The 27,730-nt window shown below is 40.9% G+C and overlaps 1 protein-coding gene across 10 annotated transcripts; it reads left to right on the top strand.

Annotated features, from left to right (window-relative positions):
- The first annotated feature begins 971 nt into the window (after window positions 1-971).
- Window positions 972-27,274, top strand: LOC134823036 (myelin regulatory factor-like protein). Of its 10 annotated transcripts, none has more exons than XM_063834368.1 (20): window positions 972-1,116; window positions 1,443-1,599; window positions 14,600-14,642; window positions 14,961-15,016; window positions 16,985-17,133; window positions 18,942-19,031; window positions 19,246-19,489; window positions 19,810-19,918; window positions 20,183-20,327; window positions 20,461-20,588; window positions 21,002-21,109; window positions 21,368-21,536; window positions 21,950-22,198; window positions 22,335-22,514; window positions 22,688-22,799; window positions 24,620-24,816; window positions 24,976-25,232; window positions 25,412-25,559; window positions 25,864-26,050; window positions 26,556-27,274. In XM_063834368.1, the coding sequence occupies exons 2-20, from the start codon at window positions 1,575-1,577 to the stop codon at window positions 26,582-26,584; spliced, it is 2,625 nt and encodes an 874-aa protein (XP_063690438.1). In that variant the 5' UTR covers window positions 972-1,116; window positions 1,443-1,574; the 3' UTR covers window positions 26,585-27,274. The 10 variants fall into 10 exon arrangements, with proteins under 10 accessions (XP_063690438.1, XP_063690441.1, XP_063690439.1 ...); XM_063834371.1 differs by having other exon boundaries at window positions 1,018-1,116; window positions 19,246-19,474; XM_063834369.1 differs by having other exon boundaries at window positions 1,018-1,116; window positions 1,496-1,599.
- Window positions 27,275-27,730: the final 456 nt, after the last annotated feature.

The raw sequence follows: 27,730 nt of genomic DNA on the forward strand, positions 1-27,730 counted from the left end.
AATTTTATAATGTGTGTTCCATTAATCTATTGTGTTCTGAGCTCGTGTCTGCTGCTGCTAGCGAATTATGTTAGATTTCAGCCAGGTCGGCTCCAAAACTGGTGTCTTTTTAAAGTACCCTTTTTACTTTATCATTCATTTAACTTTCAGTAATCGGTGTGAAATGAATTTTAAAATTGAGGGTTTCTTTTGGTTCATTTAATTTCATTCGTTAATAGCTGATTGAGTAGTAGAAATATTAACATGCAACGATGCCCATTTTGGTTGCCAGCTTGATTTGCCGCGGGGCTGCCAAATATATTGATGCCGTAGTAATATCAGCAAAATATGCTACGTATGTTGAATTGAATCCAGACAAACCAACTCAGAAATCTTAACCGGGCTTTACATACCTACTTTAAATGACTCATTATCAATTTAAATATTACTTAGGATATTAACAATATCAGACAATGATAAGAATACGGGTTTACATTCCTAATTTTCTATTCGAATGTGCAACATATATTTCTCATTTGCGTGTCGAAATCTCAGCAGAAAGCCTCCTCTAAGCTGGGAAAGAATTTTAAAACCCGGATTATAATTGTTGTAAACATTATTAACATATCCTAACCCATCTCTGATATATCATGATGTGTATCTTTTAACTTATCTTCTCTTATTAGTGGATAGTTTACCTAAAACTACTACAAAGTTAACTGTATTATACCTGGCCTATAGTGGCAACTTGCTGATAGCTTGATTGATATTAGGCATATCTAGACATTTTTGTACTCTGGCAGCTTTTTAAAATTCCTATTGGCTTGGAAAGGAAACTTATCTTGGGAGGGGGAAGCTGAAACACTAGAAGGGTTGTATTTTATCTAATAATTTGTATATAATTTAATACTTTAATTAATTGAACAGGTGAAGTGTACAAGGCTCAGACTTCTGAGAGGTATATTAAATTCCTGTCGGATAAGAAATGTCTTATTTGGGGTATGAATTAGTACACGTTACGTAACGGTTTTTGTCTTGTATTAGGTCCAGAATATGAAGAATTATTGGACATTACTGGACAGACATCGGTAATACTAAGACTCTACAACTTGAAGACAGGAAATCGTATTTTAAAACGTAAGTACCTATTATATATTTGACAAACACGAAACTTCCTGTACTTTTTTTAGACGATCTCACTCTAAATTTAATCACAGTATAATATTTCAATTTGTGTTCAGCCTATTGTTGGGCAGATGAATCTAATTATCACAATTGATAAGCCGCACGTGCGACCTTTGTTGGGACTCCCAGAGGTTAAATGACATATCAATGAATGGAAGAATTGTATTTAAAAGGATTATAATATTTATTGGAGTTTCAAGTGCATATGCCGCATACTTTCTAAATCGGCTGGTGACACGAATCTGAACGATGAGTTTGTAATAATATTGATTAACCAGGCAGGACAGATCACAGATAACCGTTAACTGTTGCTGATTGGCGTATCGTTCAGATTGTGATCTACAAACGGCCTGACCATTGAGCGAATAGACCACCACCCCTACATTAGTTGTAGCTCCAGTCTCACCCCTATGGAGAATACGGGAAGCAGTTCTGGTGAGTTTATACAGTCATATTTACCACTTTATTGTTGTTTCAGTGCCGTTATACGGCAATCCACCACACGGCACCACACAGCACGGCATCATGTTGTACTGCATGACACGGCACCCAAAAACACGGCACTGCATGGAACTGCATAACACTGCATCACACCAACCGTTCCAATTGACACCACTTCTATGTCCTAAATTTGACAGTCAAATTTTCAGTGTAGTTCTAAATATATATCGTTTGTTCTTATTTTGTGTTTTGTCTTCCTTAGTTAATGTTCTGTATTCCGACGAGCAAATATTCGTCCCCTTCATCTTTATAATTAGACATGGAATTTGACAAATGTTCAATGATTTCGTCTTGTCTAGAGATAGAGGTAACCCATCCAATTTGCAGCATCAACAGACTGTTTTTTATCATCTAATCAATTGACGCGCGCTGGAGTAAACTAATGACAGGGATATACCTGTTCATTACCATCTGTTGCGCAACTAGAATGCCAAGATGTCGGAGCAGGAAGTAGGTGTCTACGATATCTCCCCCTCCCCTTCCTCACCTTCCACACAATTTGTCATGTCCGTCGGCATTATATTGATCGCGAGCTGCACGGCGTAAGCGCATCTTGGTACGCAATCTTATGAGATAATACCCCGGTCTAGGATCTCAATGAGATCACGTTTTCGTCCGGGCTAGGATATGACGTCTTATTGGGGAAAGCATCAGGATGAGATGTAACTGAAATTGAATTGTAATAAAGTAATTGGGGTAGATAACGACTCCTGCTAACACCTTCACACAAACTCCTCTAATAGTGGCCGATTAGAAGAGAGGCAGTGTGTGTTGCCTGCTTGGCGCGCAGGGGCGGGTTCAACAGTCAGCTAGTCTCATCAAAGAGAGCCAGATCTAGACACCAGTTTGCTCGGGTAATGACCTGAAAACGTTTGATAAAGGGGACCAGTCTTTGACAACACCCGGAATCCACCTTCTTCCTTGAATTTAGGAATTCAGCACCAAATTACAAGAACTGATGGTGCTGAGGACGTCTGGTAGGAATCAATCAGCGAGGGGTTGTGAATGACCGGGAACTAGTTTCATGTTTTAATGGGGTTTTGGAGCTCTGTTCGTTCACTTTTTATTGGGTCACGTGATGGAGGGATCTGTTGTGATTGGTTCGGGGAGTTTTCCTGATTCCTGATTGGGGGAGATTCCCCAAGCTAGCATTGTTTGTGTATAGACAACCCAGGGTTAAAGTCCCGGTATTAAATTATCGCGTTTACATAAAGTAAATATCGCTTGGCACAGTGGGAACTCGCGCTAATAACCTGTGCCATGTGATCTCATTGTTGCACGCTGATTGGTCGTCTGCCGTCCTCCTGGCCACGTGATTGGCTGGCGGTTATCACATGGGCGCGTCGTCGTCTTGTCATTGGTTGTTGACAGGAGCTCGTTTAGTCGGGCCATATCGACCGAGTTATCGTTGTCAATATGTTCTTCAAAGTGGAACCATCCTCCGCTACCAGTAACTGTAAGTATGAACTGAGCATGCCTTCCACTTCACAGCTGTTTTGAACACATTCCATCGTTTTTAGTGCACTTGTTACGCCAGGTTTTCATCCTTTCAGATCGTATTTTAGGCGTGGTTCCCCGAATAATGTCTGTAATTATGTTTACAAGTTGATCGTGTTGTAATTATTGTCTTCGTTGGTGATGATTGATCGACCCCTGACAAACATATTTTATCTGCACTAGCTGCCTCCATTGTTACGGAGACAGGAGTGTGCCTGTCTCAAGACATAGCAAGAATACAATTCGGTATTTCTGCCATTATTTCTGACGCCACTCAAGAAATTGCCGGATCACTGGAGTATGCTCTTTGATGATGTTTTTACGAGATATGATGGGAGATTTTACATTTATAATAGACCGAGACAGGTCTGTGAGATCAAGAACCCATAGTATGAGCCGAATGTGAAGATGATGTGCACCTATTATAGTAATTACACAATGACGTATACTAGGTGATATATATGGGTGATATCGGCTGTGGATTTATTTGAGCTTCACTAATTCCCTCAATGAGAACTCTTATTCTTCTTATCTCCGGGAAACCATACCAAATCAGAAGTCTAGAACTTATCTCTTTCCTGATTCCTACATGGGCTGTTATGATTCACAGCGGGTATCTATTCAAACTGTCTCTAATCGGTTTAATTTCTGATCCGAAGACTCCTGATTAGAGGCTAGCTCATATTTCAATGCCAACAAACTGTGATAAAGTAAAGTTAACATTCCAAAATTTGATAATTTGAGGTATTAAACCGTGCCGGCCCCTCCTTTATAATAGTCTCCAACATGGTTTAGATATGTCTAACTCTGATTCAGCACTGTCTCTTAATAAGCAATTTGCATGTCGGGGCAATGTTACACGAACACCGAATACACGGGTTTGGTCACTCTAATTTTAAATGTCTAATGAGGTCCTAGTTTACTAGGCAGCACGTCGCATTGTTAGCTCCCCACCAAGCAAGATTTCAGTCTAATTAGAAGACCTCGTGACGTTCACGTGGTTGTGAGGGTTCCCTTGATTGGCTGGATGAGTTATCAGAGCTCTGTGATTGGTTCCCTCCCAGGGACCACTGCCTGATCTCTAGTCCCTCTACATGATGTTGTACTTGCCAATTATAAATGTTCTGTCACTTCTTTATCGCTCGATTGTAATCTCATGAATTGATCGTTTTGTGCTCTCGAAGCTGCCTACTTTCAACAAATCTTGCTAAGTTTATTGGATCTTACCGCTTCATCATTCTCCGTAAGTACATGACCCCATGCTGAAAATAATAAAATAATTTTCATCTTTTTCTCTAACTTTTTGAACCTTGTTACGGATAGTGGGTTCAAGTTTAACAAGGGGAATACGGACCAGCCTGGCATTAGCGCAGATTATTTAAACCTTTGTATCGCTTCCCTATGTTACTGTAACGTCAAAGTGTTGCCGTAATGTCACCACAGAGGGACAGTGTTAACTGTTAAGTGAACCCGACCTGGGACGGGTATCTTGGCACGGTTTACTCCCCATCATGGCGCCCGAGTGCACTTTGTCCAGGCGCTGCGCTACACCCCTCCTGGCACAATACGCACCATCACCGAGGAGCACTTAGCTTGTCCGCACCCTCTCAAGTGGAACTGACATCCAGTTACTGTTACATGATGCGCGGTTAGGACAATGCGCAAACCTGGTCCTTGTTGCACGGCAGGAGCAATGCGCACGGCAGGAACGTTCTGCGTGGGAGGCGCGGAGCGCGCGACTAGCTGACGCTTCGCTAATCTGGAAGAACCCCCTTGTGTCAGTGTAGGGGAGGTTGTTATAAATATCCGGTGTTGGGTATAATACCCTAAAAATGTAGGTCATACCTGGCATTCCAATAATATGTTATCATCACGTTCTCACTTGTTATATATATTGGCACACGTGTAACTTGACTTATCAATCTTCTGAAACGAAGTTATATCAGTAGGATATCGTCAATGACATTCCCAATAATATTAATAATATTCGTATATAATTGAAAGAATATTCCTTTGTGGTCGAAACAATATTCCTAAATAACTGTCATAACATTCCTCAATAATGATACGATTGTGTTTTCTTTTCCGTGTAATTCCGCTGGCCACGCAAAAATCCTTAATTACCCTACATAGAAAACATCATTGCTCACAAAATTCGTCCAAGAAGAAATGCATGACGCTATAAAACGGCGTATATAATCACAATAGTGACTTTAGTATATAACAATTATCAGTTATTTAATATTCTAATAATAACTGCTTACCTGGAGAGCGGGATATCAGGTGCCGGGTTAAGGGACTCTGCCAACCTCCCAACACCTTCAGAGGTGACTCTGCCAACCTCCCAACACCTTCACCTACCTTGTCAACTGGTACCAAACTTAGTGCTTGATACCAAGTGACCATCAGTGGGTGGAAAACAATTAACTGGAGGGAGATTCAGGGTTATTGGGAATACTTGGTGGTCCGCAAACCCGCGCTGTAGACGGAGAAACGAGACTAAGATCAACTGATACAGAACTTGCGATCTAAATTATCCTATCGTAATCACATCGTACGTTGATGATCCTGTTTTTGTGCTCGTCTCGTTAATTAGCAAGTTCTCGAAACATGAATTTAGAAGGCATAACATTTCACTCAAAGGGGGGTAATGATTAAATGATGAATGGGATAAAGATTACACCATTAAGGGGAGAGAGTAAAGATAATGAGGCGGACGAAGGACGTGAACTAAGTAATTCTAACCAATATAATAGCTGATAAGGTCAAGTAATAAACAAATTCTAGCAGTAATTTGTTGAACCATGTCACGGGACCCCTACCGTAGCAAGCAAAGCAGGCATGTCAGTTGTAACAACCTTTGATGAGCCGGACGTGCATGCCGGATAGCTACGGGAAATCATGACTACCACCTCGAATATCACTTAATGTTTTCACTTGTTTTTTCTGGTTCTCTCTCTCTCTGTCTCTCTGTTTACAGAGTTATTGCGGCACAGTCCAGCTGATAATATGAAATTAATTCGGTTGGGAGGGAGGGAGAGGAAGGCAGTGCTAGGTGACTCTATCGCCTGGCAGTACTGCCCACGTGACCCTTGCACGTGACCACAAGACTTATCTGTACCAGAGACTGATGTGTGCTAAGCAGTGTCAGCGCGGAGAGAGAGAGAGAGCAGCCCCGCGGTGTGTGACAGCATCTTGAGATCTTGAGAGAGTTGCTTGTTGTGGATAATCTCTTCCGGAACTCCTGTCCGGTACTACCTGCTTCCTGTTGTTGACGGTGTTGTTGTTGTCGGCGGGGTTGTTCTTTTTGTCGGCGGCGTCGTGTTGTTATCCTTGTTCTTGTACGCTAGTTGTCATTAGCTGAGCTAATCAGCTAATATTGTGCTATTTGTTAGTCGATTAGTTTCGTACAGCCTGTCAATCTGGTGACTGTTGGAGATGTTGTAGTTGATGATGCAATTTGTTGACCGATCTAGACTCTACTCTCTAGAGGTTAAGTGTTTTATCGCGCGAGAATACACGGTTTGTTGTCAGATCTGTTCTAACTGTTTGAGCTCCGTCATTCGTTTCAATTTATATCCTAGCACAGTTCTGGACCTGTTACGTTTGGAGATCCTTCTTTGCGATTTGTTTGCAGCCCTCGTATTATTCACCGAGTAACTCAGCCGGCATACATCTCTTTCCGCCACACTCCACCCCACAATCTTATCATCCATGTGTACCACAGTGTGTCGGTCACAGTTTGTCGGTCACAGTGCTGGTCACAGTGTCTTTCTGGTCACAGTAACAGTTTAGTCAGGGTGTCGATCTAGTCACAGTGTCGGTCACAGTGTCGGTCTCATCCCCACTAAAGTCGCTCTTGACCCTGCATGATATCGTGACGTCATCAATCCTCTCTCTAGCACCCATCAACACCACCCACGGCCAGTCACCCACCATCTGGCCCTGTCACAGACTCTCACGGTGCTGGTACTGTCTGGTTTAAAGTTTCAAATAATTCTCATCCCGATGCACAGGGGTTTTTGTGAGGATATAAGGTTGGGGTAGGGCTTCGGCCGCTGGTTACCGTAGACACCTACCTGTGTGTGTGTGTGTGTGTGTGTGTGTGTGTGTGCTTGGGAACATTTCCCTGGGAACTCTCGTGTGTTTGTGCGAGATTTGAGGAGGATCTGTTGGATCTCTAACTTTTACTACTGGGTTTGAGTACCAGGCTGAGTAGATATAGTCTGAACCTCTGGTTTGATGACGCCAGATTATATTACAACACCGGGTTTATCACACTCCTCACAGGGAGTTTAATAACCCCTCCAATGTGCGGGGGAATCCTTACAATCCTGGGTTTTGAGGGTGCATTTTCTTATCTTGCATTGTAGGACTTTAGTTTAGGGACTTCGTATTGTTGTGTAGCGCTTTTGTATGACCACACTCCTTTACACCTTTCGAGGAGGTGTCTCCATATTCTATTCTTCTCAGTATGTATTATTCATTTCTTCTAGTTTATGTTTGTACTTTGTAGCCTCCTCAGCTGACTTCTCCAAAACGAATGCCTCATTGTATGTGCCCATCTTTTAACCTCCAAACCCTCATTGTAACCGATCTAGTAATCTCCAAACCCTTACTGTAACTCATCTTATAGCATCATTTTGACCCTCAACGTAAGGCGCACAGTGCACACTATACACTGTTTTGGTTTAACATATTATGTGTATATATTATATTATATATCTATGTAATTGGTCGTAATCTGTATCTACTAGTAACATGTATCTAATGTACTGTAATGATTGCTGTTATGTTTGTTAGGAGAAGCGTGATATGCAAGATATTTTAACTTGAACGGATCTCGTTCAAATGGTGTAAATGTTATATCTAGTATGCTATATTGAATATACACGTGTTATTATAATTTTAGTAAGCTGCTTGCTGCTGATTTCTGTATTTCATTCCCTCGCCTCAGTCACCGGCTGGTACAGCATTATGTGGGAGTCACATATGTTACTCTCCGAGCATGTTGGTTACATGTTACATAGTTGTAGTGTGCAGTTCTGTAGTTCACATTGTTTACATCGCAGTGTCAATGTTGTCTCTGCAGCTGTCACTTTCGGCAGACTTAGTTTTAGCTTTTTAGGTTTTCGTGTTGTTACCTTCGAGGTTACAACATTGGAACAGCCTACTTTAAACTGTAATAGTTAAATTCTTTGAAATCTTGACTAATTATAGCGGCTGATATTCCATGATATATGCCTTATGATTGTCTTCTTGTTAAAAGTTAGGGCGGTCTGTCCTTAGTCAGTCGTGTGGCTTTAAAACAATCATCCACCCTAGTCTGCAGAATTTAAAGTGTCCTCAGTATTTCTAATCGAAAAGCTCGCCTAAGGTCATGTTCTATTGTTCAGACACGTTACTATGTCTCCAGAAAGTCAATGCAATCTTTTCATTACAATGGTCAGTCTATCTTTGAATCTTTGGATCTTACCTCATCTTACTCTAAACCTAAAACTATAAAAAGTCGGGAGCTCTGGTCAAAGTCAGTGCAAAATTTTAAGTGTATCTTCCTTTGTGTGTTCCCACACTTATTAGTTATTAATCAAATAAGTTAAGTTGAAGTGGAGAGTTTAAAACAACTAACTTAAACACAGTAGTGTGATATACTAACATACTCTTTGTAGTTCGCATGTGCTGGGATATTTTGGACGTGGTCACACTTGACTTAAATTTAGATCTTTTGACTTTTCAATCTAAGAAAGCCGGTCTTCTTTTCAGCTATTTAAACTTATCTCCATGAAATACCATTCACATCATAATAACGGTATTTACCATCTCTTCAAAGGCTTCGTTCATCTTTATTGAATCCTTTAACCTGACTGAAACGAGACACCAAGCTAACCGCTCAAACATTTTGTTTAGTATCCAGTACTCGCCAACATACCTTTGTTGTTCACTAATAAATATGTTGTACTTTTGCTACATCTACTTATCTCTGGATAATGAGATCCTCAGTAGCAAATGAAAATCTACTCAAGTATGTAATTCTCTTTGTGCCAGGCAATTGTCGGGCAGATGGTAACTTTATAGTGGCCAAATCATTCAGGAACACTCTTAGAACTTACTTTTTTAACTCAAGAAAAGGTTGGAGGGAGATTGAAAAGGATGCAAAAGATACGGTCAAAGAAGAATGACATCGTATAGATGACCTAGAGATTAATTGTATGTCATCAGGCAGTCATCAACCATATCCTTTATTGAGGTCACAGAAGAAGGATTTCCATATCCGATACCACGTCAATGTCAATTCTCATAACTTCAAAGTTCAATGTCATTAGCAATTACCATCGACATCATGACGTAAGCTTTGGTATTGCTTTATCAGTCCTCTGCAAGTAGCGCGAATTGGTGAAAATTGTGCGAATTGAGTGGAATGAGATCATGACAATCGTGGAATTTAGGGTATGCTATCATTACTGAACGATGTAAATTCAAACGCAAAGTTTCATTGTCATCCCCAAACAGCTGATTCAGTGTCTGCAGCTATTCCACGCGACAAAATTCAGAACGAAGTAAAATTTGAGGAATTTGGGATGAAAATGGGGCTGATCCATGCAGAATCTCCTCCTTTGAATTAAGTTCCTACATCATCTTTTATGCTGGATTTATGAAACAACAGATGTAGTGTTGTCCCTATTATCATAAGCATAATAAACAACGTGGTTTTACACAGTGTTACAAATGCCTGCATTCAGTTATACCCTGAGGAATGTTCATACCAGAGAGTCCTATTGAGTACTCTATTAGTCTAGGGTATTAGCGCTTACCGTATCCTAGACTTAGATATACACGATTCTCAGCAGTGCGAACACATGACACACCCGCCATTGTACTTCTACTCGTACACTATATAGTATGAGTACACTATACAGTCTGAGAATATCTGAATACAGAATGTGGTATAGTATAAGTTGTATTGCTGGACCCTTGTGAAATGTGAACGTATATTATTTACCTTCTTCGTCTTGACAACCTGTCGACAACAACACAGAGAACAACTAGATATCTCTGTACACCAAACTAAATGTGCACTCTAAACCAGGAGAGAATATTGTACGTGCTGCTAAATATCTTGTACAACAAAACTACCGGTCTGAACGAACTAAACAACTGAACCCGGTCGCTTCTTCATGGCATGTCTCTAGCTTGTTCGATCATACCGTCACAGTAATGATGATTACAACGCACCAGATTGTTCTGATCCTATCCCGTGTGTCTCTATTATATCTGCTAGTAACCTGTGAGCTGGGCTAGTCTTCCTTTTTTCAACTATGTACAAGGCGATACATGGTTCACGATAGAATTGGAAGCTGGGTTAACAAGTCTAGATATAATTTGTGTTTGTAGATCTGGCAATTACAGGGTTGGTGTCTCTTGTCTTCAGAGCATCACCTTGTCTCTACGCTCCACATGTGACCCGGTTACCAAGCCAGTGATTAGTGTACTGTGGTTCTGAAGAAATTGTTTCCAGTTCCTCTAATTCTATACAACTGTGGGTCACGTGATGTTACTCTTGATTCTGCAGAAAATGTTAAGTTCTGCGAACTTCTCTTGGATTGGGCGACTTCTGTCCGACAGCGACTCCTGTCCGACTTCAAAGTTAGGTTTTTCGGACAATAGTTTATGTCGGATCCTACCATACGATTTTCTTGAAACTTTCCTTAAAGTATGATGGTTATAGGACGGTTAATCTGTGTAAGTTTGGGCGAATTTCTATGTGCCTAATTTGAGATATCACTTCAAACACAAAAAAGTGCTGTCGGACAAGAGTCGCTGTCGGACAGGAGTCGTGAAACCCTTCTCTTGTGTTCCCAAAAAAGGTATTGACCTCACTCCGGAAAACTCCGGAACAGTCATTGAATAAGGTTTGCAACATTGAACAGACTTGTGAAAATTTTAGTAAAAATATTAACTCATTGAACGTTTACAGAATGCAACACACTAAAATGAAGTAACCATTACACAATTACACACAATGGGATATCACTTACGATGCTATTGTGACACGAATCTCTCCACATCTAAAACACGCCATGTTGTTCTGAGGAAATGAATGGCCTATATAGTATGGTAGAGCTGTTGTTCTGGTTTGGTCTTAGTTTCTGATAGCATCATCTGGTAACTGATATCATCATTAATTGTTAACTGATAGTATCTGGTAAATTCCATTCGAATAGCGATCAGTGGTATAAATAGCCACCGGTATTTTTTGCTAAAAACTGTTGATGAGCACAGCTATGCTCCATAAAAATCCATCTACACGTCATATCGATGCAGACGGATCGTCGAAGCAGAACCTTGCGTCCGACAGAAACAAACAAACTGACGCATCAAATAGTTCCAACTCAACGTTATCATGGTCACTATGGTTACGGTCCCTTTTAAAACTTTCCCTGTCCCCGTTTTAACTGCCGGTATATTGTAAACGGTAGCTTGTTGATAGGGCATGCTATCACCGGAGATGGCATGGGTTTAGCCTTGGTCACGTGACAGGACAGTTAAAATCGGGTAGTTGTCAGTTCATCGTGGCTTTACGGTTGAACTGACAACTGTTCGACACATACTGAGTGAGTGTACGGCCTGTTAGGTGTTACCGACCGTTCCGAGAGGGGGTTTGACCGGCCGTGTAGCCTTTTATCTCAACCATATGCCGACCATTTACTGCATGTTACAGAGTGGCATTAGCAAAGTTTTAGAGTCTCTTTTCTGAACACAAATATGTTTATTCTTTTTATTCTTCTTCTTCTTATTCTTATTATTTATGAGAATTTCCCTCTTAGGGTGTGGTTTTTAAACTCTGTTTCAATAAAAACCTATTTTGTCTTCTTGAAGCTACTTACCAGTTGAATTTACTTATTTTCTGTTGAATCCACCCAATCTATCATTTGCAAGGCTCCGTGAATCACGGTGGTCTTGTTAAATGGCAGCCAATACCATCTTTTTTACGGATTCATCTTCCCATAATCAAAACAGCACTGGTCATCATTCTTTCATTATGTTTTTGTTGGCAAGGGTAACGGATGACATCACTATGATTACCGATCAATTACAGAATCGTTATCATATCAGTACATAATGGCTGGAGAACACCAGTTCAGAACCACACAGTACAAAATTAGAAACCGTAACATGTATAACCTGACGTTCCTGAGGACCGGAACTGAGTGCGATCTGACCACGTGATAAGAAACGCGGGGCGACTAACAACTTGTATCCGTAGTAAATATAATGGGAAGTTGCGAGCTGTTGCCAGGCTAACTGCAACTGCGAAGAAGGCCGGGTACCAGTCACGGAGTGGGGTGGGTTCCGTGGTAGTGTCATGCCCAGTCCTCCAGAACAGGACGTGTTAACGGCAGGGTACTACCTGGCTTCACTTCAGCTCCTGCCACACATCCTCGCTCTCAGTCAGGACTGTTATCTTTACGTTAGTAGCTAATGATCCTCCACTAACTCTGGAGGTGACCAGTGTCCAGTGACACCTGCAGTGTGGGGGACGCGGCGGCGCTGCTCGCCGCGCGCTCTACGCCATCATCCCTTGATACCAGGTGTATTGTTTTCGAATAAATGTAATTAATAATAGGTTGCCGCATCCGTTTTGAGATACTGAATGTTCTATTATAATGGGAAAATTATCCACGTGCTTGGACAAGCTGCATATGTTTGCGTATATCTCTGGGCTAGACGTGTATATCCCATGATGTGACACGTGCTACCACATGACATTTACGCTGGAGCACGTGCGAGGAGTTCATGTCACGTGGTTAATCCCTGCACCAGGCTATGCAGGGGTAGAGTTGTCTTCAGGAGCTCGGCTGAGTGTTCCGTGCCTGGCTACCCTCCTCTCCCTCCTATTGGTTGAGGAAAGGCAGGCCGCTATCTCACAACTGCTCATGTGATATCACGTGACACGAGCTCCCCCCTGTGACTGGCTGGAGGCGGTGCGCCTGATATACTCTGCGCGCTCTCATTCGCCGGTTTTGTGGGGCACGTGGGCCTTTCTCCCTCGCTGGTTAAATTCTCGCAATTATCATTCGAAATAATATTCCATAGAGCACGGGTTGTCCTATTTCTGACCAGTCTGTTTGCATTTGTCTATTTCTACTGTCTATTTCTCTCGAGGTCGTCTATTTCGGTTTCCTCTAAATATTTTGGATAGTATCCAATGGTAGGACCATATAGTGAGTTACATCGTCTTCATATGGCAATACACGAGCACGTGATGTCTGGCTTACTGAAACTCTAGTCTACTAGACGTTGCGTCCTTAACTAGGGGCTACTCTCCACACTCCAGACCTCCAACACTTCACCCCACGTCATGTGACCAGCCGCTCTAGATCTGACTAGATGTATCGGAAATAGAAATGAAATAGTCTGCTAGGCAATCCGAGAACGTCGTTGTAACGACAGTATATTGTTAATCAACTGAGATATATATAATATAGAGAGACGCTTATAATAGTGGTATATATTATGATATGTAATATTATATATCCACGTGGAGTAATCGTCACGGTGGTGGAATTAAAATGTGGGAAATGGAATGTGAATAAATCCTGCCTCTAAATTTGACTTTGAGCAGTTTAGGCTGGACGCTAAGTTACTTGCTGCTGATGTATGCGGTAACTTACAATACCATACTACTAAATTATAACAACTAAATAGATGAGAGAGAGAAAGAAACTATTGCTTTGAGTGTTGAGTCGTTGATGCTTCTCAGTTTTTTATCAGTTCTAAAAGAACCTGTATGTAGTGTACTGGTGATATCACGCCCTTCAGTCACTTCTCAAACTGGGTGTAGCACCAGATTTATCCTCATTTTGTGTCCACGTTTACTGTGTCCCGCGCCGTTTTGGCGCCCTTGTTGTGTCCCGTAGCTTATAGATGATGTGTCCCTGATATTCAGGGCTGTTTGGTCGGGTTTGTTCCACATATCCAACACAGTGACACACACAAATGACCACTTTATCAACAAACCATCTCATTGTACTCCAATTTGGTAACCTTGTATTGTGTGTCAATTAACCTTCCTTCCTTCCTGCCATGTTTCCTACCATTCAGTACATGGTGTCTCCAATACCCCGACCTCTCTCTCTCTCTCCTGTAGTATACTAACACTGTTACTTACTCACTCTCCTGCACTCTTTGTCACGCGTACACAATTACTTTATCTCATCGCTGTAGTCTGGATGTCTGCACCGCTTGTCTGGTTTGGCTGATTGTTTGCTGGCTCATCCTCATCTTCACAATCATCAATATCAATTGCTTTTTGTCGTTTTTCATTATCTGATCCCGTTGGTTACTTACTCGCGGTTGTAATTTTGTTCATGTTTGATTGTTGTTATTTTGATATGTATTTTGTGACGAGGTTTGCTAATCTTTTCTTCCATTTTAGGCTACACTGCTACACCCTACAACAACTTTAATACCCTTCAAAGGTGGGTTCTACGTTACTTTTTCTTTATTTCAATTATTAGCCAGAGTAGAGTTATCAAAAATATGTCGTAGGAAAAATGTTTAGAAAAGGTGATTACATAAATAAAGTAAAGGTTAAGTAAATGTTAAGTAAGGGGTAAGTAAAGCTACCATGTCATCGGTACAATTAAGATTGTCCTCCAAGAGGCTGCTGGTGGAAATAAGTTGAGGGAAAACCCTGAAAAAAATTCTTCCTTCCTATTGGCTAATCTTAACATGGACATTTTTTCCATTGGAATTATTGTTCTTTAGAAAGATGAGTAAACGAGATATTGTTTCAGTCAGCTGCCAACACCCCCTGGATCTGATTCAGCTTATTCACCTGACCAACAAAACGGTAATAATTTTACATATCTTTACTTTACTTTAATATTAAATCAGTTATGATTATTCCAACATTGCGTTAGTCACTACAATATATTCTGACGTAGTTGATCATGATCAGCATTGTTGCTGGTGTTGCCTCGTATCACTAACGTATAATAACATACCTACACATACACCTACTCAACATTTTAACGTTACTCAACCTTGCCGCGTTCAGAACATTGCCCCTAAAATTTCTCACAAATATGGTGTGCTGAGAGGGCACTCAAATTGAGACTTATAGAGACTTGATAAGGTGTGTAAGAATGCTGCTACAGTGTGTCACACCAGTGTGTATCAGACCTTGTTCAGCGTTACTCCACCCCATTTTCACTTCCTACCCCCAAGTTAAAACTCGGTCCCCCTGGCCGTGCAAGGCGCTCAGGTCGATTACCACGTCGTACCACCCACCCTCCCTCCCTCTCTCCCTCCCTACACCCCACACAGCCCCCCTTACCCGCGAATTAACGATAATCATATCTGTAATTTTATCACACGTGTTCATCAATTCTGTTATATATTTTCTGCTTTGCCCCTGTTTCAAGAGATTGGTTTAATTCGTAACACCCGCTTGCTGAGTCGCTTATAATTATACACTTTTCTCTTTGGCTGCGTCCCACCACGTTACACACCATGGGCTGATTAGGCAAAGTCAGAGCCGCGAACTCGGCCATTTCTCATTAAAATACCGAACTCCACCAGGTACAGAATTGCTGTAAAAGTCAGTGGTAAAAAGTAAAATATATGAAATTAGGGATGTTGTAAGGTTTCTTATCAGTGAGTATGTGGCTGCTGATCAGGAGAGGATTGGTTATAGGACATACTGGACCACCAACATATCCGCTTTGTGTTGGTGCAAGAGTAGCGTAAGATACCTGGTACGTAACGGGGATGGTTGGAGTTGCGCATGTGCCGATATAGCCCACATTTTTAGTCCGGCATGGAGAGTGTTGGGTAGAGCTAAGTAAATCCGCGTATGATTCGAGGGCACTGGCACGGGAAGAGATCTGCCAATGTTCCGACTTTCTGAACAATCAACGACATGTTGAGCTATCAAACCTCTGGGCGGTGTGGTGCTAGGCGCGCAATAATCTGCAGCTGTTGAATCCAATTATATTGAGGAGACACTCTGTGGTTGTAGTCTACGTCAAAACCAGGAAAATCTAGCCTTCCAACTCCAGCCAACCTGTTGGAACCAACTGTAAGACAGTTTCTTGCCTTGTAGTGTAAAACATTAACGTCGGCACTACGCTTAGACTTCCAGCCTGTGCGCGGTTGCGGAGTTCCAGGCACGCCGGTCACTGGGTCCCAGGTTCAAACATCGGGTAGGGCACTTCCTTTGATTTCCTCTGTCATGCGGTGAGTGGTACGTTAGTCAGGAGTAGGTTACGGTACGCTCTGACAGGCAGTTTGAAACTTCTGTAGGGCAACTAGAACTCACCACTAGGCAATTGTATACACGGGGGTATATTGGAGTACAGCACAGCATTACTCACCGATTACGGGAAAAGGTAACGGCTTGGGGTTAGATTTCAGAATATCGTCCGTCAAGCCGCTAATATCGGCTTCTTTTTGTAATTTGTAAAGTTGTAACCGTTATGTTTCTTCTGGTCCAAAACCTGTCATCCCACAAAGGATAGGATTGTATGATTTCTTCGGAGTTAACCCTGGGGCTATAACTTAGACCTGAACTAGTAAACAGTAAGTCGCAACTCTTCTTTTTTTCCTAGATCGGCACGTATTTGTCTCTAACTGATCACTAGTTGTCCTCTACGACCAGTAGTTCTAGAGTGTTCCAGTTCCGTCTTTGTCGTAAACGTTATGTCATGAAAATAGGGCTTTAAGACGCCCAAAACTCCCACTAATATGTTTGTGTGTTGAGTATCTAATGCCAGGCCAGAGAAAACTGACGCTGAAATTAACTGATAATATTTTTCAGGATATTACAGCCCCGAGCAGATAGCGGCCGATGCACTAAGCTACAACCAGTGTATGCAGAGTGCAGAAAACTCGCAAATACCGAGCACAACAGTATTACATCAGGGTACCCAGCTTGGTCACCCTTCTAACCTGTCACCCGTCAACCAGGTTGGTAACTTAGTAACTGAGTTGGTAACTTAGTAACCAGATCAGTAAATACCGAGCACAACAGTATTACATCAGTTTATTCAGCTTGGTCACTGTTCTAAGCTATCACCCGTCTACCAAGTTGGTAACTTAGTAACGAGATTGGTAGCTTAGTAACTACAATTAAGTAACCACTAACCAGGCTGATACCGTAATTATCAGATTTATAACCAAACATCCATATCTGTAAGAAAGTAATAGTTTTGTATCTGTAACTAAGTTTAATATCTGTAACTAAGTAATAGTTTTGTATCTGTAACTAAGTTTAATATCTGTAACTAAGTAATAGTTCGATAATTCATTATTCACCACTCACCAGGTTTTACAGCTTAGTAACTGAATAATTAACCAAGCTACTTAAGTACTGTAAAACTGTTAGCTGCGCCTGACTGACTGGACTAAATATTGTTGTGGCGCCATCATGTCTCACTTAAACCTACCCCGTGGAATACTGTGCTAACTTTAAGCCAACACGTACTCTTATAAAGACTGAATATGCTAATTTAGTCGGCATTCAGATGAATGATTTATGTTTTTATTTCAAAGGTTGCGTTAATTAACAGACATTTTTCCACAAAAGAACTTGCTCTTTTGAATAACATGTTTTGGATAGAACGTCCTGGCACCGCACAACTCGCTAGTTTATTAGCTTGTGAACAAACGTCGTTTTCACTTGGAGATAGTGTGGCCTTGTACTTATTATTATAAATAAGAAGTGGTTCTGATCACCAAATTCTTGTCACTTTCCAGGAGTACACCACCGATCATATTGAACATAACGCTATCCTTTCTTTGTCTACTGATTTGGTTTTTCTTGAACCGCTCCAATGCTTTGTACAGTATTATCTTATCACTGTTGGGATCAATTATTTTCCTTTCTTGACCTACTCAAATCTTTATTTCGAACCGGAATGAACTTTTACATGTCCAAATAAAATTGTTGTTTCTCTAAAATGAATACTGTAATATTCGAGGCGTTCTAAGGATCTCAATTCTAATATTATATCCATTATCGTTTTCACGGATAATTTCTAAGGCATCTCTCTCTTTCTTAGTCTTTATACAGCATGGGGTATGATACGCCTACAATTAACCGAGTAAAATGTGTTCAAAACTCAAAAAAAAAGAAATCCAGCGCATTTTAACTGGCCGTACGCTGTATGTTTTTGTAGCTCAACTAAAACTGGGCAGCATACGATGTCAACTCAGTTACTACTTTACTGGGACCCATATAACTGAGCGTTAGATGCTGTTAAATTGTCACATATTGATCTCATGATATGCTAGTCGCGTGGATACTAGTGATAGTTAAACATCCGCATAATTGATACGGAGTAGCGTGTAATATATGGTATGAGGTAATGAATAATATATTCACTGAATTATACAGACGGACAGTTCCAGTAAATTAAAATAGTCGGTTTTCCTTATCTGCGTCGGGGTGTTTTTTATTACGAAACTGTAACGTGTTAGCATATTCAATTGTACAGTGCAGTAAAACGGTTCCGTTTACACAAATGGTGTAACAGGTTTCGAAACGGCGTGATACTTAGCTCAAGCCTTTTATTCCGACGATAACTACACTAAAACTTAGGGATATATATTGAATTGTGTGTAACTTAAATCCGGCCCGGTGTATGCGGTTTCATGCGGTTTTCGTAACTAAATGACACTTTAAGTATCGTGGATTAAACACTTTAAAAAACCTTATGCAGCAAGTTGCTTGTCTTTTATTAACATGTTTCTGACACGGTTGTTCTCTTTTACAGCAGGTATCGCCACCTCAGCAAGTGTCGCCTGTACAAGGGACCATGACGAGCAACCTGACCCCTCCCACACAACTCAATACCCTCTTCATGGTGAGTAGTTGGTAACTTAGTAACCAATTTGGTAACTTAGTATTTTAGTTGTTTCTCAGTTTCCTCTAAAAGTCACCTCATGGTCTAAACCTGGAAATGTTTGTGCCATCTTCAGTTGATTGCACAACTTCTCATACATTCCCATACATAGTATCATGCCCTTTTTTACTCTAAAGTCTTAGTCTAGCGTATTCCATTAAACACATGTTTTCAGCGCATGCAGCAGGATGCACGACTAGCCCACTGCACCGCGGAGCAGCAACAGCGCCTGCTACTGCAACATGAGCAGGAAACAGCTCGGAGACTGAGCCACATGGGTAACATTGCAGGGAACATTGCTGGTTATGGACAGGCTTTACCAACCATTGAGATCAACCGTGTGGGAAAGAAGCGCAAGATGGAATCACCAGCTCAAACGATTAAATCGGAGCCTGGTGGCAAAGGTCAGCCTGAGCATGGTAATGTGTCTTTTTTCTTTCTAAAAACTGCGTCGAAAACTCAGTAGATTGTCCAAGGGGTCAAGGGTTCTACTATAATTTGCATTCTCTTATTTTAAACAACAACAAAAAACAAAGCCTTATTCCTTGATTGTGCTTTTATTTACTGTATTGCTCTCTTGCTGAACTTTGTTCTAAAAGTCTAAAGCCCGGAATATTCCCTCTAAGATTTTGCATCCTTATTACTCCCAAAAAGCTTATACTCTTAAAGAAAGTTGAAAATGATTTAGAATTGCTCTAGCTGTCTGCTGTAATCTCACCTAACATCAACATATTTTCAGAATACAGTGATGTTGATCAGGAGACGTCTGAGAACTACAGATCGCTTCCATGGACTGATTACAACAAAGACAAATGGGCACTTATGCTGGACGCTAACTGCAGGCCTATGTAAGTACAAACTACAACCGGAGCATCCCTTCACCCTCTACACGATTTGCTAAAGTCTTGTTATTGTCTGTAACGCGCGGTTCTAATTGTAGAATTTGTACTAAAAGGACCTTCAAATATATTTACATTAACAATTGCGCGGCTTCAATGCGCGCGTTGTTAATTAAATTAATTTGATATTCAAACATGTGCGCTGCTCCGCTTCATTCGATTTCGATTGTTTGAGCAGTTTGAGCATCCCTTTGAAATAATTAATTCCCGCAGATCTGGATTTAAGTACACAGTCAGTGCTGATAAGGGGTTTGTTCACTCCGAGGCCCATTCAGCGTTCGTTAGTCAAAAGAAGAACCACTTCCAAGTTACCGTCACTGCTTACGGCTTCAGTAGTCCCAAGTTCATCAAAACTGACGTAAGTGTTTACTATAGAAATTCCCAATTAATTTCGGAATTTTTCCTTAAGACGTTTCATTATGATTGTTCATGTTCAATATTCAAGAAAATTGGGATAATTCTAACAAATTCTAACAATAAACTCATTACAGAACACCGTATCTGAGATCAGAGCTTTCTATGTCACTCTGTTTGGGTTCAAGAACGAGAGCAAGAATCAGATTATTCCCATCAACCAGAGTACGGTTGAACGACAGAAGTACTGCCTTGATCCCCAGAGGTTAGTTAAATTCGAAATATTATATTTATTTCAAACCATCTGATCTATAATAGCCACAGTAATCTGACAATGATAAACTGGTTCATGTGTCTAATGAAACTGGCTTATCAATTCCATAAGTTATTATTTTTGGAAAGTAAGGTGTCGATATCTTTAACTACACTGTTCGTTTTTTTTGTTTTAAACACTTCTAGTTCTACCTAGGTCCTAGCTACCTCCTAAGAAATTCTAGTAAAAACAAACTTATTTTATAGCTGGTTACTATATTAGCCTACTTTTTTTGCAAATTATCAGCAATACAAGTTTCTCACAAAACAAATTGAATGTAACCGGACTCAAACTAATTGATGGTTTGAATTCTGCGACTAATACTCTGTTTTCTACAACGTAAATCTAAATCTCTTCTTCACCAGGGTTGATTTCCATAACGGTAGTCTGACCAAGACGATTCCCCGTCTTCACTTCAGTGCTACCACAGAAAACAACATGAGAAAGAAAGGAAAACCCAATCCCAACCAGAGGTTTGTAAATTTACTCATGTTTTTGTTGGGTGTTACGGATATTTTAGTCCGAGACAGCTCCATCTTTTTATCTCGACTGATCTCAGCGGTCATAGTAATGAAGTTTGAAAAGTAGTTTGCAACGCCCAGCACGATAAACCTCAAGTGAGATCTACTGTGACCTGCTCTACTAGCAGCCCTCTCAAGTGGTGTCACTTGGCGATGCTCTTACGTGGTGTCACTTGGTACTGTGGAGAAGACTAACTTGTATTTTGTCAGGTTCTTCTCCCTGGTGGTTTCATTAGAAGCGGAGACTACTAACGGACAGAAGCACTGCCTGGCCGCGTGTATCAGCGAGAGGATCATCGTCAGAGCTAGCTCTCCTTCCAACTTCGACCTGGAACAGCAGCTCTGGGAGAGAGTAGACAACAGTTCCATCCGATACATGGTCAGTAGTAGACATGTTTATCGTAAATCCGTCTCGTTATTCCTTCGTAGGTTGGCTCCTGGGTTTAACTCATAAGAATGATAATTAATATTTTACGCCGTACAAGCTCCTTACCTGTTTAATATGTCATTCTCCAATAATTATTTTATTATTTTATAACATATTAATTCCCGATCAACAACGTTGGTTGACACCTAATTCAATTCGTGCTACAACAAACTTGACACTCGAATATCGGTTCAACAAAAAGCCTGTTACTCTTATATATCTGTTCAACAACTTACCTGTTACTCTTAAACCTGTAATTCGGTCCAACAGCCAACCTGTTACACTTTAACTTTTCGCACTTATCACCACTCCACAACTCCTTCAAAACCCCTGGCGCGAAATATTAACCTCTCACGTTTTGTCAGGGTAACGTGGGTATCAACATAGAGCGGCCGGACCACGCGACACTGGCTGTCGGCGGAAACGTGCTGGTGTCAGGTACACTAAACCACTACTCCGACCAGAGGGTCAAGGAAAATATCACCATCGCAGACTGCAAGGAAGAGCTACAGAAAGTTAAGCAGCTGAACCTCTACAACTATTCGTACACTGATGAGTTCTGTGATTACAGTAATATCGACCAGCCGGAACAGTTTGGTGTACTGGCACAGGAGGTGAGGACAGTAACTAAAGATTGATGATGACATTTTTATTCTGATAAAAAGTTAGAAAAAACGATGTTTTTTACGGTAGTTTAATAAAACTTCAAAACCATCTGTACCTGGATTTAAATGGTTAAAATCCTTGCAGGTGCAAAACATCCTTCCTGATGCTGTCCGCAACAACGGAGCTGCAACCCTCGAGAGTGGAAAGATCGAGAATGTCTTGACGGTGAACAAGGAGAGAATCTACATGGCAGGGGTCGGGGCTGTGAAGGAGCTGAGCGGAATTACTGATAACATCATAGACAAGATTGACGAGCTCGAACAGGTACGTCATGAAACAAACTGTTTCGCTGTACCATAATATTAGATTTGCGTGACAAACTTTAAATTCTGTACTCTGCACAGTTACTGCTCGGACGAAAATATCACTATGTTGCAATGCAAGCTGCAGCAGTTAAATTAAGAGATGTATCTCATCCTGACAGCCTCCCCCGACAGGTGAACACTAACCTGGTGGACAGATTCAAGAGAAGGTTTGGCAGTAAGAGCACCCTCAATTCTAACTTCACCAAGTACAGCAAACAGAAACGGGGCCTCTTCTCATCCAATGGTTAGTTTTAGTTCGTTGATAATAATTTATGTATTGGTTTTATTTGTTTGCAGTGAACATGAATCTGTATTGCTGCAAGTTCCTTAATCCTGTTATTTCATATAACATAGAGTTTGGCCATTCGTCTGCAGTGCTCTCGTTTTGATAAATTATCATAGGTTTCATTTATGTTTGATAGAAGTTTGGGTTGAAAAGACTCGGCATAGAAATTGCTACAACACTATATTGGTGAAATGCTAATAATGGCCCTTTGTAGAATATTGAATTATTGCGATGTGCCCCCCCCCCCCCCCGACTTGATAGCAAAACCCCCGGTTGACACGAAAGTCTCGTATGTGATTGTAGTCTAGCTGACTGCTGAGTAGAGGTTGATGAAATCAAGGCTTGTGCTGATGAGCCCATGATCAATGGTTAGAAGCAGGATAGCTTGGCTCCGATCCAACTAATTTTATAAAACCTGGCCGGATACTAAGATTCCTCATTCCTGCGGATGATACCCGGATTCCTCATGGTGACAAATGGGCAATGGCTCATTTCGCAGACATTACCCCACTTCATGGTTGTGGAACACGTTCAGCAGCAACCCCCAGCGATTAGGTGTAATGGAACCGCAACATAGCACGTCATACGCCAAACATTTATAGATTTTCACAGGTATAAGGGCCGGGGTGGGCGCATGTCGAGATGTAGAGGGAGCTGGCAGACCGTACAATTACCTCCAAATTCCTGGAGCACCCAGGGTAAATCCAATATCTGTATTATCCTGCCCTGGTGGTACTGACTAGCTCTCACTTATATGGGTGTCCGGGCAAGTCACGTGCGCTCTGTAGACAATCAGTGTGTGGCACGTGATCCGATCTGCAGACAGTCTCGGTGTGCTTGGAGCTGAGTAGCTCGGGTTATCACCAAACGGGCACGCAGAAACTCCCTCCCTCAACCTGTAAATCGATAGGTTTTAGGTGGTGCGGGCTTTTGCATATTGTCAAGTCTGTTGAAGCTGCTGGAGTCCGTACGTTGTTGTATTTGCCTTTATTTGACCGGAGTTTGAGTGTTTTGGGTTGTGATAGTTCTGCCTACATTTTAAACTTGAGGTGCGTTGTTGGAATGTGCTTGTCGACTCCGGCAACCTTTGAGGCCTGGAAAGATGACACTATATATTCGTGCTGCATCATAACTTCGGGTCACAGATTGCACACGAGGAGTGGGCATTAAGAATGTGCATAATTTCGATATTTATAGATTAAATAAGGCTGCAATTCGCATTATTCAATATCACTTCTTTTAACACAATGTGTCATATCAGTATATGCCACAAAATATTATTGCATTTGCGAGTCAACTAATATTATTGCCAAATATTAGTTAACTTTCAACCTATTCCTTAATTCATCTCTCCACCGGTTTTGTTCTATACTCACCACTATTATACTCACCACTTTACGCACCACTCTTCCTTCCCTATACTCACCACTCTACTCACCACTATACTCACCACTATACTCACCACTATACTTACCACTCTACTCACCACTATACTCACCACTTTACTCACCACTATACTCACCACTATACTCACCACTCTACTCACCACTATACTCACCACTATACTCACCACTATACTCACCACTATACTCACCACTATACTCACCACTATACTCACCACTCTACTCACCACTATACTCACCACTATACTCACCACTATACTCACCACTATACTCACCACTTTACTCACCACTATACTCACCACTATACTCACCACTATACTCACCACTTTACTCACCACAATACTCACCACTATACTCACCACTCTTCTTCCCTAGACTCCATCCAGTCAACCTACAGCGTGAGACGATCTCTGAAGATGATGCAGAAAGCAGTTTGTGCCCTTTCTGGCGTGGTAATCCTATGTTTGGCTGCCATCGTCTGCCTCTTTGTCGTCATGCATAACAACGCCAGCATCGTCTCGTCTCATCACGACGAACTACAGATGCCTACTGAGTCAACGAGAAGAAACGTGGTGAGTTAGAGTAGTGTAAACCTTCTCTAGTGCTTCAATAATACTAATTACAAATAATTTTGTGCCATGGCAAACACTTTATCTTATTTTTCACTGAATCAAAATGTTCATCCAGTTTATAAACCAAAGACACTCTATTTAACGTATGCCCTCCCTCAGTCAACAAAACCACAACGTGGCGCGACGGTGACGCCCCGGAAAACGTACGGACCCAACACTACCACACCGGGTCCTCCTATAGACTACTTTGCAACCATGGGCTGTGACATCACATCATTCCCTGGTCTGTCTTCTGCCAATGTCAAAGTTCAGTACTCTAGGAGTCAAAAGAGGTTGGACTGTAAATACTCCATTAGTATGTCCCCGGAGGAATTCTACCTGAAAACTAACGAAAACCACTTCTCTGTGGATATCAAGTAAGTTGTCCCTTTTTTCAGTTTCTATTTATATCTGAAAGTGAAAGTTGTACGTATACATTAAGTTTCATCATAACTCATAGGTAAAAGTACAATAAATCAGCCCTAACAGTTGATATATAACTTCAAAACTACCCGTAACTATAAGAACGTTCGCTAACCCCGACCCTCTTCACCAGGCCCGGAAGTGATGCAATACTGTCCCAACAATGTCAATACAAGACCAGTCCCTGTGGTTCTAACAACGCCTTCCTCCTCACAAACAACAACCTCAACAGTACTTTAGCTCTGGTGAAATCTGCCAACAGTCATACTGCTGATAAACAGGTTAGTTGAGATGTGTTCATCTTACATCGCCACTATCATCTTCAGTAGTCCTCTTAGCAGCCTTTCTATCGTTATTATATTTCCAATCACAGAGGAGGCACAAAGACTCACTTGAATTGATCTTACAATATTCTGCAGTCATAGTCACTGCTGGTCATTAACAGTCACTGTATCTGAAAACCTGAATAATATAACAGATTTCGTATATCATCTCGTCTATAAGTCCTCGTTTCCTAATTGATAACTTAAGTAAGAATATTATTATTATTAATAATTGTACGCTAACCTCACATTCACCTCGCAGAAGAAAGGATCGGAGCAGCAGTATAGCTATCTCCTAGTATCAGGAATCAGCAAGATAACAGCCAAAGTGCGACTCCTTCCGTCGCGAGTAGCATGTACAGACTGCTGTCACGTGTCGCAGGGCACCTTCCTCGATGTTCATTACACATTCAACTTCGAGTGCCCCACTTCTGCCGGACACAATAACAGTAAGTTTGACATATTTAATATTTATGCCAAGTTTCACATATTTATGCCAAGTCTTACATATTTATGCCAAGTTTCACACATTTGATATTTATGCCAAGTTTCACATATTTATGCCAAGTTTCACATATTTATGCCAAGTTTCGCATATTTATGCCAAGTTTCACATATTTATGCCAAGTTTCACATATTTATGCCAAGTTTCACATATTTATGCCAAGTTTCACATATTTGTGCCGTGTTTTGGACTGCACCCAAATATTGGACGTCATTTTTTCACAGTTCAATTAGGATTTTTTGGTTTTTGACAGACGACCCTCAATTTTAGTCAGACTTGGGAAACATTTTCGTAGACTGGGAGGCCACGGTCGTGAGGTTTCGTTTTGAACGGATCTCTGTACATATGGTACGTGGGTTTGTGGAGAACCCCAACACGCACCAAAATATAATCAGTCAGCTAACACTTCCGTCATGATACCAGATAATTCTAATCCTCACATCTTTCAGATGGATATAAGATTGGCTCTAACTCGTGACGTGACTGTGAGCTCCCACACGGGACCACTCCACTGCTGGAAAAATGTTGTTTCATCTGAACCGGTGTCACGTGAGACGATGTCATATGAGCCGGATGTTGTTCATAACAGAGAACGGAAATATGCTGTTAATATAACTCTGTAAATAGATCCTATATCAAGATGAAATTTATATTGAGATATTCGAGAAAGAGAGTTCTAGACTAATAGGAAGTTGAGAAATTCAAGCTCCGCTTATATGAACCGAACATTTGTGACCATGACGTAACAGTTATGTGGATATGTCAATACGCTGACGAAGAAATGATATATTTTTGATGAAAGATATCGAATATGTGCATGGTTCAATTCTCTGAGATAACGATAATAGGTGGCGCTGTGTTATCTGCTCTTTCCAACCATCGCAGGTTCCCACTGCGGTCATTTTGAGAGTTTTTTATTTTGCACGGTAATGCGAAAACTTAATCAAAATAAACAATTCCAAGCCGAGGATAACTTAAATTTGAAATGATTATTATATTTGGTTTCGATTCGAAATTGGAGGCTGATATTTTGCATCGAATCTTGAGTTTGATTTAATCGTTGATGTTTATTTCTGTGGTTAATTTTAACTTTTTTACAGTTCTTACAACGTGATAAAAAGCATGTGAAACTTTTATCTCTTTCGATTTTATTTTTTACCATTATTAACCCTTGTTGTTATTCCTAGTAATTTCTAATTTCTAAATATAAGAAATACAATACAACGCGTGGTGAGGCTAGATAACTCTTATCTCTATAAATTGTTCAAAAACGCTCGGATAGTGATTCTGATAATTCATAATAACAAACTGTTGAAAGTTGAAATCTATATGATATCAAGAAACTGAAATACAGTTGAGACTACAACCCCAAACTGTACGATTTTACACGTCATGTTGTAACGAATTCTCCCCCCAAGTTCGTATTTCATCTTATCGAAGAATGTGCCACTGATCAAAAATTACACGCGACGAAGTATTCACTTTTCAAGGACTTTTCTGTTGAAACTTCATTGACCATTGACTAGAATCCTATTATGGCAAGAATAATCCTGTTTTACTCTAGCAAAAATCTTGCATTTATTGATCCATTTAAATTTTAAGCTCCTCTGTTATGTATTAGAAT

This window comes from Bolinopsis microptera, chromosome 11, assembly GCF_026151205.1.
Source record: "Bolinopsis microptera isolate Bmic1 chromosome 11, MBARI_Bmic_1.0, whole genome shotgun sequence".
Lineage (NCBI taxonomy): Eukaryota > Metazoa > Ctenophora > Tentaculata > Lobata > Bolinopsidae > Bolinopsis > Bolinopsis microptera.

Bases quoted from the DNA above. Each gene is read 5' to 3' on its own strand.
- LOC134823036 (XM_063834367.1), top strand. From the start codon at position 3,082: ATGTTCTTCAAAGTGGAACCATCCTCCGCTACCAGTAACT. The intron at 19,032-19,245 runs GTGAGTAGTTGG...ACATGTTTTCAG, and splicing joins AACTCAATACCCTCTTCATG to CGCATGCAGCAGGATGCACG. The intron at 19,490-19,809 runs GTAATGTGTCTT...ACATATTTTCAG, and splicing joins CAAAGGTCAGCCTGAGCATG to AATACAGTGATGTTGATCAG.